Raw genomic sequence first — 15,846 nt, forward strand, 5'->3', positions numbered from 1 at the left:
GCTTTGGACAGGCAAATTGAGGGCGTGTTCACGCTAATTTTTTTTTTGAAATTTCTATAGTAGTTTGCTAAGATGTCCAGCAAGTAGCCTGTAAAATTTCAGAACAATCGGAGTTAGGAAAGTCCTTCTACTACCCTGCAAATTTCGTGAAATAGTTTTCGGTACACAATACAAAGAAATGAATGGTTAACCAATCAAAATAGAGTCAAAAATCGCAAAAAATTTAATGGAGACTCCTGAGAGATTATGTGTATTCCTGTATCGGCTGTTGTTCCAGAAATTAAGTGTTGCAAAACTGCATAAACACATTGAAAACAATCTACTAGTTAGGTGGTCAAAACAAGTGAAAAACTCTTCAAACTTTTACTGCAAACTCTTGACTTATGATAGATACTCTTATAAAAATCATAGAATTTTTGGAACTTCCTAAGTAACCTTACTCGCCTATTTTTCAAGAAACTTACGATTTTAAAGTTGAAATGTAGCACTGTAAAGATGGTATTAGTTCACTAGGTAAAACAACTAGGAAAAATCTGAAAAACTTTCAGTAAATCAATAACACCTTAAGGATTATGCCTGCAGTATTTCAAAAGTTTCTAAAATTTACAAATATTTTTACCGCATTGTTCTTCACTATGACTTCGCAGTCATAAGGGAGGGCGGGGCACACTTTGCACAAGGGAAAAAGGAGGGCAGGCGCCCCCTAAGTTTAACCAATGAAATTGAACTTTTGATAGATGACTTCCATAGACGTCTGGACAACTTTTCTTTAGTCGTATGCCCCAACTGGGAGTCTGAAAAAAATCACAGTAAGAATATCCAGTTAGAAATTAATTAAAACGTGAAAAACAAGAATGAAAAATTAAAAGGGTGGTTTGAGAATGAGGGTTTGACCTTTAGATTCAACCAATTGAATTATTGTCTTAAATGAGTTTAAGATGGCAGCAATGTCATTTGATAAGTATGAATTTATGTAAACTAACTATCTATGCCTAAACACAAATAAGCAATCAACTAAACAAGTGCTTGATCAATTTCCTATACTCTCAAACAAATTCGATGTAATATTCGAGTATGGATTCGTTCCACTCCTAAACTACCAAGACATAAATAAAATTCAACTAATTTAAATCAATAGGAAAGATGCGAGAGTAATAATATGTGGAGAGTTTATATTCTACTATTATACTAATGATTATATTCTTAATCTAATTAAACTAAACTAATAGAAATAAGGTTTTCATGGATAAAGAAAATATAGAAGAAGATTAATCGACCTATATGATGGTATAACTATTTATTATATTTATTGTATTAAAGTGTCAACCTTTACAATAAAACCCAATGTTCTAAAATAAAGGTTTGAACTTGAAGAGATCCCTAATTAAATCCTAGTTATCTCTAAGCAAGGAATTAACTAGCATAAGAGAGTATCACCTTCACCAATCTCTTGAATGGAGTTCTAATCTCTAGTTTGCTTCCTATGATTCTAGCTATAGAAATTACATAAACCAAACATGAAGCACAATACAATAAACAAAGTAACTAGAAAATACCCTCACATAGGCTTCATAAACCCATTTTATTTGAGGGTTTAGCATTGTGTCATTGGTTGTATTAAACTAAAACAATAAAGTAAACACAAAATAAAGTAAAGAAGAATTAAATATAACTAAAGCTTTTATTGAAGAATGTTTATTGGAGGCTACATTACAAAACTAATTAACTAGACTAAAACTATACTATTCTATACTAAACTAAAGAAAGGGGGGGCTAGGAGAGAGAGAACCTTAATTAAAACTAAACTAATAAGGGAAAGATGAGTATTAAGTTTAGCCTTAATGCTCTTTATATAGAAGAATATTAGGTTTATATTTTCGTGCATAGGCCTAGAAGGGAGACTTTGGGCCTCTAATGTGAGCCCAAAGTCCAATAGGTTAAGTCTAAAATGGTCAATGCCGTTGAAAAATACTTTAGTGACCTTTTCTTCCACTTCTACAGCTTTGAAAGGAGAAATGTTAGGACCATTAGAAAGCATGTTCTGAGCAGGTCGTTTTTACATAAAGTAGACCGAATTCCGAGCCGCAACTCCAAAGATACACTTTTTTGAAGTTCTGATGGTTTTTTGTCGTTTTTCTACCCAAATTAACTTTGACTTCTTAGTTTTGACTGGGCTTGAAAAGATTATATCTTCTTGATTCTTGTGCTTTAAACATAAAACTCTTCTAGCAATCATCTTGACTCATTTTCCCTGCAAAATGGTATCCTTAAGCACATAAACAACTTCAAGACCTGAAATACACAAAAACACGTAAACAATACTAACTCTTATTTTTATTCTTTTCTTTGCAATGGGGACCTTGAGGAGGAGAAACAAAGTAACTTAAGCTTACTCTAATTAAGCTCTTTTTTTTTATCCAGTACTCCAAATTATTGCCACTTTTAGTTAAATATGTTTGGTGAGCTAGTCTTATCCTCTCCATCCTCTTTTTTCATTCCCTTTCAGGTAAAATCCACCATTGTTACAGTGGGAGTTCTGAAAGGTTAGGGTAGTAAATCAATCTCAGTTTATAGTAGTGAGACAAGAAGCACTATATCTTTTATTTTTCTTTTTCCTGTTTCGATAAAATCCTTTTTAGTGAGTTCAAAACAAGGAATTACTTTTAGGTCATCTCTTGATTCGTTCCACGAAGGTTACTCATCCTCTTTGGTTCCACGAGGTATTGTCGTTGATTCGGTTCAAAATAAAGTGGTCTCATTTGGACTCCATCCCCCTCACCTACTCTATCTTTTGCTGGTTCTATCTCGCTAGTTATGCCTTGCAGTTCGCTCAAAACAAGGTTCTGTCTCACTGGTCTCGATCCCCCTCACCTCCTCTATTTTTTGCTTCTTTTTATGTAGTATGGCTTCTACTCCTATCGGTTTGGGCTGTGGCAGAAACCAGGTGTTCTTTTATGGTGATTCGTCAACCCAAGGTGGTAGGAATAATGTGACAGCATTGTTGGCTACTCCTGTTGATGCTCCCTCTTACGCTGCAATCACCTCAGCTGGATTGGAACAAACTTTCGATCTATCAAAGATCCCCATCCCTTCTACATAGGGGGATAAACCAGCCATCAAAATACCATTGAAAGTTGTTGAAAAAAGTATTGAAGCGTGTAAGCATATGCTGGTGGGATGGTTGGATATGCAAGTATCAACGCTGGAAGCTATTAAAGCTGAGGTATATGCAAAATTGTGACTTTCAGGTACGGTAAAGCTTACGCCGATGGGAAAAGGCTTTGTTTTGTTTAAGATGGACAATGAAGCTGATTTCAATCGAGTACAGTTGAGTGGTCCATGGAGTATTGCAGGTAAGCCCATTCAGTTTAAGCTCGACGCCTAAATTTTGTACAGAGACATACAAGCACACTTCTGCTCCTGTATGGGTTAGATTCCCAGGTCTCCCTCCTGAGTATTGGGAAGTAGAAACACTTATGGTAATGGGTAGAGGGTTGGGAGGACCCATTCGGGTGGACAAAAACTCTGTTGAAAGAGATAACTATTTTTGTGTGAGTGTGTTGGTGGACATAGATCTCTAAACCGATTCTTGATAAAATTTTGGTAGAAGTGGTTGAGACTGGTTATGAGTTTTGGCAAGAAATTCGATTAGGGAAGATGCCAAAATTCTGCAACCATTGCAAAATAATTGGTCATACGATTAATGAATGCAGGAAAGTGACTGGACATAATACAACCAATGACAAAGGTAAGGAAAAAGTAGTTGAACCTTCACTTTCCAAGAGTTAGAGAAGGAGAGCTAGGGAAGCAAAAAATTCTTGAGATACTCCAAGCGCAGAAGCAGAACATGGAGATGATGTGCATATTGTGGAAGTTATACCAGTGCAAACTGAGGAAAATAGTCCATGACATGCAGACTAATCTAGGGAACCTACTACCCAATTTAGTAATGCAATAGTGCAGTTTGATCCTGACGAGTCGGCCGCAGTACAAGAGAGGGTGATGTTGGACTTGATATTGGCCAACTCTGTTCCTAATGCTATGTTGGGTGCTGATGATTCTCTCACTATTAGGGATGAAATGTTTTATTTTTTGGACCATAACATGTTTTCTGCTCTTGAAGAGGAGTTAGAAAGTGTTATTGACCCAAGTGAGATTTCTGAGGAGGAAACTGAGCACTTTCAAGATGAGGTTATTTTGAATGTGAATTCTTTGCTATCCCCTCCTCCGTCTGGTGTTGTAACAAGGGCAGGTACAAGGAGTAGGCAAGATAAGCCTCCTCAAACTATAAATGTGAATTCTTTGCTCTCCTCTCCTCTGTCTGGTGTTGTAACAAGGGCAGGTACAAGGAGTGGGCAAGGTGAGATGAGACAAAGTGCTATCCCCAATCAAAGGATAGCAAGTGGTGCTATACCCAATCAAAGGATTGCATTACAACAGAAAGTGCAGCATGGAAGTTCATCTGAGCAACCAAGCAATAGTAAAAGAAGGGGTAGGCCCAAGGGGGCAAAAAATAAACGTCATTAATGTCTACACCAATCTGTGTGTGGAATGTGCGGGGCACTAATGAAGTTCAAAAAGCTAAAGAAATAAATAAAATGAGAATACAGAAAAAGTTGAGTGCATTTTGCTTGCTAGAAACTAAAGTAAGGCAGGACAAGTGTGAACTCATACAGAATATGTGTTGTCCTCAGTGGGAACATATGAATAACTACAGCAGAGATCCTTCAGACAGAATCTGGATATGTTAGGACCCAAGTATACTGCAATTTGTCAAGATTATGGAATCCGACCAATATATTCATTGTAAATATACCTTACAATAAAATGTTATTTTTTACAGTGGTCTATGCTAGGAATGCTGATAACTTGTAAAATGAGTAGTCTACCTACGAAATGAGTGATGAATTCACTACGTAAGTAAACTAAACTTAATTCTTTTACGTATCTATTATCAAATCTTCTACTCTCAATGCGAATTGCACTAAATGGAGTACGAAGTTCGTTCCACTCCTAGTTCCCTAGCATGGATTGTTTTCTAAGTCTAACTAGTCGCTCTTAAGTCAATGAGAGCTTTACGAAGGGTGTTATACTACGATGAAACTAAAATGAGTTTACGTTGAATTTAACTACGAATACTATGGAAATATGATTGTTTTTGAATCTAGATAAAGGATTAGAGGGGAATTGAATCCACCTCGAATCCAACTTAATATCCTAGTATAGATTCTTGTATCTCGTTTCTCACGTTCTTACGGCAAGAAATTCGAGTCTAATCCCTAGTGTTCATGGCATTTCTACCGAGTACTAACTAGCATGTGAGGTCGTCCACCCATTCTCATGGCGAAACACGACCTTCTAAAGTGGAATAGAATCTACAAACAATTCTACACTAACAACTAAGTTTTCATCAAGGCTTCATCAACCCCCTCTAATGGAGGTTTTAGCCTTGATTCATTAAACTAACATTTCCCATTGAATCTAAACTAAACATAATGTAAAGATTCTAACTTTATGAAATTTAACTAATCTAAATTAAACAATAACAAAATCTAATTAATAACTAAGCATTGAATAACAAATAATAAATGAAATTAGATCTAACAATTGTAATTGACAAATCGAAATTGAATCAAGAACAACTATTTTATTATCTAATTCAAGGGAGAACAATCATTCAATACTAAATTTAAAACAAGAATAAAACTAATTACTTTAATATAAAACTAGATCTAGAACTAAGGTTTTAATGGAGGCTAACTAATCTAATTATTTTCTAACCTAACTATCTACCGGCTACCATTATCTATCTACCATTAACAATGAACTAAGCTTTTGTTCTTATACATTCAGATCCAAAAATCGTGCATGGGCTTGGAGCCATGTTTTGGGCCAGAGAATCAGGCCCAAAACCCAATTCTTTTAGTCCAAAAAGGCCTCTTCAGCTGCAGTTGACTTCCACAGACTTTTCGTCCACTTCTGCTCCTCTGATTAGGTCAAGGCTTGGACCATTGCAAAGCTCTTTCCGAGCCGGTCGTTTTGACATAAGGTAGGCCTCAATCCGAGGTCTGAGTCCAAAGATATGGCATTCGAAGTTCTCACGACTTTTGCTCCTTTATCTCGCTAAAGTGGCACATTTCTGCACATAATGGACTTTGAAGCCCGAAATGCATAAAAACGCCGTAATCGGTGTTAACTCTTACTTATTATTCACATAATTGGTCTAACAAAGATGATTATTAAGGGGTTAAAACTACAGTTTTGGGCTCTTATCAAACCACCCCTTGAAAACATTTTTGCTTGTCCTCAAGCAAAGATGAGAAATTAGAATAAGTGACCAAAAATGGAGTTCTACCTAATCTCGTTTATTTGAGTGCGATTTGCATTGACCATATGCAACAAGGCCTTAAACCACTAGGAATTCCCTAGTGGACGAGAGTTATAGCCTCGTGAGAGTTTTCCAAAGAGGTACTCACAAACTTCATCTATACTACAACGACTAAGAAATAAAACTATTGTTTTCCCTTCATGCTCAACTATCTATACATCTCTATAGCAATTACATAAGAATAACAAGAAAAACCTAAGTTAATATATGCATAATAATCAATCATCTACAATAAACATATAACAATGAGTAATACTATGAAATGTTTAGCGTGTTTGTTTCGAGAACTTCGGAATAAGCGTCCCCTAAGTAGGTCCTCACATAAATGTCAAGAAACAACACTCTGATTTTTCCACTCAAGTTTCGCTACTCCGAAAGGTACAATGGGCACACTTTACCTTACAATCTCAATGACAACAAGGAAGCGGGTCGATCAAACACATCCGCCACTTACTATCACACTAACCTATTCCTAATTGAGCTAGAGGTCTTTATTAGGTGTTACGGGATTAGGAGATGGTTTAAGAAGGAAGGAAATGGATATTCAAAAGGACAAGTCCGAGATAATAGAGTCTTCAGATTATGTAACTTAGAGAAAACCTTGTTATTTTCTTTTTTGCTTCTACACTTTGTTTCCATCCTTAGCTATATTTTTTCTTTTTCTTTTCCTTGGCTTTTTGACTCCCTTTTATTCTATTTTTTGGAGTTTTATTTTATTTCTATTTTTCTTTTCTTTGGATGGAAACTTCTTTTCTTTATTTTCCTCAAGCAACTAACAATTTTTGTTTACACAGGTTTTCTCTTCTTCTTTCTTCACTCATTCTATTCTCGGACTTATTCTAAATTGGGTAGGTTGATTTATTCTCTTTTTTTTATTTTGTTTTGTTTTGGTAACAGGTAAAGGAATTGTGGTGTATGGAAGGCTAAAGAAGAGGCTCGAGTGGCGACTAGCGGAAAATAATTCATAGGTTTGAATTTCTGGCTATATCGATCCAAAGAGCGCCTAAATTCTCACTTAGGATATGGTTTAGTGATCAAGCAAGTGGACGTGTGATTTCTCTATCCGGATTTTACTTCTCCCTTGTGTCATTTCTCAAATGTTTTCATTTCATATAAGGCTTTAGGCTATATTCTCACAGGATTTGTAGAATAAGTACTCTAGCCTAGATTTCAAACTTATTGCTAACAATCATAGATACTCATGTAATATATTTATAGATAGATGCAAAGATTATTACCTACGATTAACCTCACGTTTCTAACAATTATTCCGATGCAAATGACTATGTGAGACTTCTAGATTGTTAAAAGCATGGAGAAATAAACAATATCAATATTCCTAAGTGTATAGCATAACTTATTTATTTATATTTTTAAATTTTTGAAAATTTTCACTAGAAAACAAATGCATATTATATATTTATATCCTAGCAGATGTCTTAATTACACGTGTTTCTATGCCCCCAAAAAAAAAAGCATGCTTTGTCCTCAAAGCATTTAAATAAAGAGGGTAGGAAAATACCATGGAAACGCGCAAAATTGTGGAACATCTGCAAAACAAGGTTAGAACATACTAATATAGGAAATACAAAAACTGACGCAACTCTATAAAAGTTCCACCCATTATGGGGTTAACAGAATGAAATTGCTTGGGACATAAGCGCATACTAACGAAACTAAAACTTACCTCCACTCCCGGACATGCATATTATCTACCCAATAGCATCATGGGTCTTGTATTTCAGCCCGGCATGGCAAGTCCAAGAACAATTGCTAGCAAGACCCATAAGCGGTTCCTAGCCTACGCGTGTGATCACCTCATGAAAACCAAGCACCATAGTAGTGCTTTGGAACAAATCTTTGAAAGAGATCAGTTCGTATTATTATAGGAGATGTCATCTCAAAATTACGCTCTGGAATAGCTATGAATGATCTGAAACTACCCGTAGAAAACTGGAATTTTTCTGGTCCACGGAAGTCGGCGCTGGCGCTGGATAGATAGAGCGAGTCGCGCCTGAAATTTTAGAATTCCAAGCGCTGGTCGCTCAACTTGAAGCTGGGCGCTTCTGGGTCCAGATAGATGAGGGGTCGCTGGCCTTGCGCTGGGCGCTCCCGAGCAAAATTCAGAACAAAATATACAGAGCGCGAAAGTGCGCTCTCTGTAGGGAGCCGAAAAGCTTCGGAGTTGCTGAAAAATTGAAAAATGAGACGAAACGTGGGGAGTGAAAGGTGAGTGATGGAAGTTAGGTGTAGTGTGGGTTGTGAGTGTAGAATGAATGAAGTTTATATAAAATCATCTTTGGAATAGATAACACCACCCCCAAACAGTTTGGGAAGGTGGGATCAACATTAACTAATCACGCACAATGAAAATAACGACATTATATTCATATTGTCATTCAAACAACATTTCACTACAAAAGTCAAAATTAACTACGGAATTTAACAACGTAACATCCTATCTACTAAAAATAATAAAAGACAACATCAAAACAACAAACAAGTAGAAATCTAGCTACTCTTCAAGGGAGCGAGGTGGGGTAAGAATAGGAATTTGAGTGATCAAGAATGGAAAAACCAAACACCCCACCCCCAAACAAATTTTTGAAAACAGGTTTGTAAAAATTTGTTTTAAAACGTGGGTCTTTTAAAGTCAGATTCCCGAGACTTGCTAGATTACTATTTTTATATATCTTTAAACTTTTTTTACTTTTTATGAATTAGGTTTAATATAAAGGAAAATAATAAGCGATAAAGACATAATTCACACCATAGAGAAACATGACTCAAAAAAACCGAAAAACATGCAAGAGTGGAAAACGTGAATTATGTGAAACGTGGACTTAGGATCCGGTACTTAGCCACACACTCCATAGGGAGGGCCCGTTTACCTGAATGGTGCACTCACCAATATATGGAAATGAAAGGAAATGCACCAAACACAAAAATTGAGTCGTTTATAGTCGATACTCAAGACTTTATCTAAATATATGTATGAATATGCAGTTTATCATATATCAACAACCTAAATAGTTGTGGATCGTTCCATAAATAAATATCACAGAAAACATATCCAAACACAATCAAGCACCAAGATTTCCTACTGACGCGACCTAGTGGAATGAAAGCGAAGTCGAATAGACCTATAACATAACCGAGCATGCACCTTATGTTTCATCTTTGAACGAGGGTGTCCTAGTGAATAAGTGTGGAACAGTGAATGGTTGTGGAAGATATGGTGGATTGGGATAAGTTTTAGAGGGAGAGCATGGAAAAAATGAGGATGTGGGTTTAGCACAAAACTCATTCATGGTGTAGTTAGGGACTGTCTCAAGTCTGAAAATGAAAGTGTCAAGTGGTTTATCCTTGGGAAGTATTTGTTTACTAGGTGGATTTAAAAAATCATGAAGCACAGGAGAAACTAAAGGATCGAGTGCAAACTCGAGGTTCCTTTGAAAAGGTGGAGGGTGGGGAATATTGGTGATGGAAGGTGAATGATTCTCAGCTAGCTCAAGTCCATATCATCAGAAATCTTGATATATGCAAGACATTCCTCAATAGGTGGGTCAAAAGGATCACTGGGATAAAGATTGAAAAATTCATCTTCCGTCATAGCATCAAGGGATGAATGGTTGTTGGCAAGGGGGGACTCGCGAAGTGGTAAAGAAGTGGTGCAAAAGAGTTGCAGGAATTCTTCTTCGATTTCGTCTACTACCAGGGAGTCATTGTTAAAGTCGGAATTTCCGAAGGAAAGGAATTTGTTAAGTGTTTCTCCGAAACATGTTTTTGAAGTAATCTTGAGCTAAGCTCTCGATCATGCTAACCTCTCCATTTGTAGGTGAATCGATATCGCGGTCTTCGCTTTGAAAACATTTACCTCAACGTAAAGATGGCCAAGGACAAGGACATCGAACCATCGCGCAGTTTATGAGCCGTTGGCTGAAGAGCCAAGAAAGGACGCCCTAAAATGATAGGTACAGAGTCGTTAGTGACTTCTGTGGTCGAGGATAACGGTCGGCCGGGTAGTAAAAATTTTGGACTTTAACCAAAGACGCTTCTCAACCACACCCTTAGGATACTTAATAGACCGGTCGCCTAATTGCAACGCCATTTTAGTAGGTTGCATCTCCTCTAGACCTATTTGTTTATACAAATAAAATGGGAGTAAGTTAACACTAGCCCCCGTGTCTAATAAATAGGTCGCCGTGGTGAGAATCTCCTAAGGTGCATTGTAGATAGGGATCTACCGGGTCCTTGTACTTAACAATTCCATTATTTTCAGATAGCGTTGGGAATTGTTCTGTTAAAAAGGCGTCTTTTGGTATATTGGTCTTACGCCTAGTAGTACACAACTCCTTAAGAAACTTAGCATGGTGTGGTAGCTTTTAATAGCTTCGAGAAAAGGAAGGTTTATAGTTAGATTTTGAAAACGTTCCTAATCTCCTCATAATTTGTATCCCTAGTTAACATGGCTAATTTTTGGGGAAACGGTGTTTTCTCTCTATAATTAGCATATGAATCAACAGGATGTTTAACCTTGGCTTTTTGTTTCTTAGGTTGTGGTTTAACCGGGTACCTCTACGGTTGTAGGCTCTTCATTTCTATTTCGCATCTAGTTCGATATCCGTTGTAGGGAGTACTGATGGGGTAACTATAGGCATAGTTACTTTGTTATCAACCACTCTTCCAGAACGGAGAGTGGTGATGGCATTTAGCTCACCTACGTTTGTAGTTTCCGTACTAGTATTACCGTTTACCTCAAAGGCCGTGTTTTTGTTCTCTAGGGTTGGGTATCGCTTTGCCCGGAAACACGCCTTTGGTTGGGCTTTCTCTTGGGCTAACCGTTGGTTTAAATTATTAACAGTTGTAGAATGTGTTGGTTAGATTGAGCCATGGTTTGGAAAAGTTGTTGGCTCACTTGTATGAAGGTGTCAAGACGATCCGGTTGTGTGGGTGTAATAGTCACGGGTGGTGTGGATCGAACTATGTCGCGTTGATTATTTATAGGCGGATTGTGATAGTTATTATTTACCTAACGATACCTCTATTAGCATTATAATTATTATAACTATATTGACCTTGTGCTTGACCTTGTCGAGGTTGTGCTTTTGGTTGTTATAATTATTATAATTACCCCGACTCGCCCTTGTCCCCGAGGAGCTTGGTTATAACCTGTGTGTTGGCCTAACATATTGATTATTGTACCACGGAGGTGTGACTTGTTGGTTATTTCTCCAACCGAAGTTGGGATTTTGTCTCCAAGGGCTTAGGTTCACTATTAATAGAACAAGAATGTTCATAGGCTATAGACGATGGGAGTCGGGATGCTCGGGACTCCAAAGAAACTACATGGATTTGAATTTACATTCATGACGGGATAGGCTTTTGTTGTACGAAATGGCCTCAACCTTTTAGTTAGAGATTCGATTAAATTTTTAAGTTCTAGATCGGGTTTAACCTCAAACATACCGGTAGCCTTTTAACTGTGGAAGAAGAACTAGCGAGCGGAGTAATCGCCACTACCCCCAGTTGTTATTTCGCTTTAGTTTGATCCTCTAAAAAATTTGTAAGCCTCATTGGCTCCTTTACTTAGGAAACTACCCCCATTCATTATGTCAAGGACTTCTTTATGGTGGTGTAGAAGTCCTTTGAAAAAGGCACGAACTAACGTGTCTTTTGCTAGGTTATGGTGTGGACACTCAATAAGCAAATCGGTGAAACGATTCCAAGCCTCTGAAAATGATTCATGAGGATTCTGTCGAAAGAAGTGAATCTTGGAAAGCATTTCATCCGCTTTAGGGGTGGGTAAAATGTTCCATAAACAAATGAACAAGTTTAGCCCACGAGTCCATTGAATTAGGCGCTTGGGCTTAACCAAGACGCCTTTATCGCTAAGGTGAAGGGAAATACCTGGGTTTAATCTGCTCCGCACCAACGGTAGGATGATGGAATGTTGTAAGGACTTGTTCAATCCCACGATGTTGGTAAGGTTTTTCATGGTCTAGACCATGGAAAACGGGTAACAGATTAAATATGTTTGGGGAATTCAAAATCCCGTTAACGCTAGAACGATGCAAGATTTGGGGCTATCGCCGAGGCTTTGTAGAAGTCCGAGAGAGGAGTCTCTTTTCTTCCCCATTATATCAGGTGGTGTGTGTGAAATTCTAGATAGGCGTGTTGTATTTATTTCTACGAAAAACAAGCCCGATTATACTAGAATTAAAACTCCTCCTCGACGTAAGATGCGAGGAGTGGAAGAAGGAGTACTGAATGCCTCCTTGCTTGCTACGCGTTTGAATAGCGCCTTGTTTACGCTGCGTGTTCAGTGTATATAAGAGATTAGAACACTGAAAAACTTGACAACTCGAAGTTCGAATCAAACCCGGGAAATCCGAAAATTTTCAGCTAAAAAGAATGAAGCGGCGCGGTTAAAAATTCGAAGTTCCAGAACTTAGCTGGGTCGCGCTCTCCTTGTAGCGGCCGCCCTCATTGGTAAGAAAGTTACAGTAACTTAGCTGGTCGCTCTCTTCTTTGAAGCCTTCGCCGTATTGATGAAATTCCAGAATATAGCGGGTCGCGCTTCCTTGCCTGAAATTTTTCGACAAAACGAATAACCACAGTATGAATCAAACAAGGGTGGGTGGGTTTAATGGGACTTAAAATAACTACTTTCTACAAAGAAAACAATGCTAAAGTGTAACTAAGATGGATAGATAACTTGTAAAATGAGTAGTCTACCTAACTTCACTACGTAAGTAAACTAGACTTAATTCTTTTTACGATCTATTATCAAATCTTCTACTCTCAATGCGAATTGCACTAAATGGAGTACGGTTCGCTCCACTCCTAGTTCCCTAGCATGGATTGTTTTCTAAGTCTAACTAGTCGCTCTTAAGTCAATGAGAGCTTTACGAAGGGTGTTATACTACGATGAAACTAAAATGAGTTTACGTTGAATTTAACTACTTAATACTATGGAAATATGATTGTTTTGAATCTAGATAAAGGATTAGAGGGAATTGAATCCACCTCGAATCCAACTTAATATCCTAGTATAGATTCTTGTATCTCGCTTTCTCACGCTTCTTACGGCAAGAAATTCGAGTCTAATCCCTAGTGTTCATGGCATTTCTACCGAAAGTACTAACTAGCATGTGAGGTCGTCCACCCATTCTCATGGCTTAAACACGACCTTCTAAAGTGGAATAGAATCTACAAACAATTCTACACTAACAACTAAGTTTTCATCAAGGCTTCATCAACCCTCTAATGGAGGTTTTTTAGCCTTGATTCATTAAACTAACATTTCCCATTGAATCTAAACTAAACATAATGTAAAGATTCTAACTTTATGAAATTTAACTAATCTAAATTAAACAATAACAAAATCTAATTAATAACTAAGCATTGAATAACAAATAATAAATGAAATTAGATCTAACAATTGTAATTGACAAATCGAAATTGAATCAAGAACAACTATTTTATTATCTAATTCAAGGGAGAACAATCATTCAATACTAAATTTAAAACAAGAATAAAACTAATTACTTTAATATAAAACTAGATCTAGAACTAAGGTTTTAATGGAGGCTAACTAATCTAATTATTTTCTAACCTAACTATCTACCGGCTACCATTATCTATCTACCATTAACAATGAACTAAGCTTTTGTTCTTATACATTCAGATCCAAAAATCGTGCATGGGCTTGGAGCCATGTTTTGGGCCAGAGAATCAGGCCCAAAACCCAATTCTTTCAGTCCAAAAAGGCCTCTTCAGCTGCAGTTGACTTCCACAGACTTTTCGTCCACTTCTGCTCCTCTGATTAGGTCAAGGCTTGGACCATTGCAAAGCTCTTTCCGAGCCGGTCGTTTTGACATAAGGTAGGCCTCAATCCGAGGTCTGAGTCCAAAGATATGGCATTCGGAAGTTCTGCTGACTTTTGCTCCTTTATCTCGCTAAAGTGGCACATTTCTGCACATAATGGACTTTGAAGCCCGAAAATGCATAAAAACGCGTAATCAGTGTTAACTCTTACTTATTATTCACATAATTGGTCTAACAGTATGATTATTAAGGGGTTAAAACTACAGTTTTGGGCTCTTATCAAATGCTAAAGTTGAAAGATTGAAGCTATGGCAAGACATTAGAACTATCTAGAACTCTATTAATCTTCCTTGGAATGTTGTTGGTGACTTTAATAATATTACCAAGGCAGATGAGAGAATGGGTGGGGCACCTATGCACCCGAGAGAAGCTAGTGATTTTATTGATTGTCTAGTAGCTTGTGGTTTTTCTGACTTAGCTTTTAATGGTTTTTTCTTTACCTGGAGCAACAAGGTGGATGGGCCTAGAAGGATTATGACCAAGATTGATAGGTGCATGGTTAATAGCCCATGGCTGGCACGATTTTCGTCCTCTAAAGTGGAATTCCTGCCACATGGAATCTCTGACCATTCCCCTATTCTTATTGAGTGGAATGCACAGAGCAGAAACACATCACCGTTTAGATTAAAAAACTACTGGGTGGAGCAACCGGAGTTTCATATTATTCTTGAAGAGGTGTGGAAGACTGAAATTTTCACCAATCCCATGTATGTTCTCATGCAGAAACTAAAGCTTCTGAAGGAAAGATTAAAGCCTTGGGCTAGGAAAAATTTCTCTGATCTTCATGACAGAGTTATAAAAGCTAGAGAGGAGCTATATGACATCTAGAAAGCAGTTCCAGGATAACCCTTTCAATCCATATCTGGGACAAAATGAAAAAGCTGCTCTTAACAAGTACCAAATGCTTGCTAGAGCGGAAGCCTCTAAAATTCAGAGTAAGGAGGATAGTGAATGGATGATGGAAGGAGATAAATGCACCACCTTTTTCTTTAATCTGTTAAAGGAAAAGAGAGCTAGAAGTGGTGTTTGGACTCTTCAAGATGCACAAGGTGACATAGTCAAAGGGCTGGAGGTTTCCAATATGATTATGGAGTTTTACAAAGGGATTCTTGGCATAAAGAGGGTGGAGATCTCTTGTCCTGCCTTCTTCCAAAATTTATCTGTCAAAGCCACTGTCAGCGATACCATTTCTTTGGACTTTGAAGTGATAGATGAAGAAATCAAACTAGCTATTTTTGATATGGAAGACAATAAGGCTCCTAGCCTAGATGGATATATATACTTCGATTTTCTTTAAGAAATGTTGGGCTATTGTTGAACCAGATTTTGTTTCTGCTATTAAAAATGCTTTTAGATGTTGTAAACTCTCTAGAGGAGTCAATGCAACCTTTCTCTGCCTTGTGCCTAAAGTTAATAACCCTACTAGGGTAGAAGATTTTAGACATATTGCCTTATGCAACACCATATACAAGTGCATGTCTAAAGTTATTACTAATAGATTGAAATTGGTGATTAATGATCTAGTTTACTCTAACCAATCAGCTTTCATCCCTGGTAGGTCCATACAG

The 15,846-nt window shown here is 37.4% G+C and overlaps 1 protein-coding gene across 1 annotated transcript; it reads left to right on the forward strand.

Annotated features, from left to right (window-relative positions):
• The first annotated feature begins 14,617 nt into the window (after positions 1–14,617).
• On the forward strand, positions 14,618–15,106 carry LOC147475115 (uncharacterized). Its single transcript, XM_086585274.1, has one exon. It carries the CDS (start codon positions 14,618–14,620, stop codon positions 15,104–15,106), a length of 489 nt encoding a protein of 162 aa, XP_086441400.1.
• The last annotated feature ends 740 nt before the right edge of the window (positions 15,107–15,846 follow it).

Source organism: Coptis chinensis, chromosome 9 (assembly GCF_015680905.1).
Source record: "Coptis chinensis isolate HL-2020 chromosome 9, ASM1568090v1, whole genome shotgun sequence".
Taxonomy (NCBI): Eukaryota; Viridiplantae; Streptophyta; class Magnoliopsida; order Ranunculales; family Ranunculaceae; genus Coptis; species Coptis chinensis.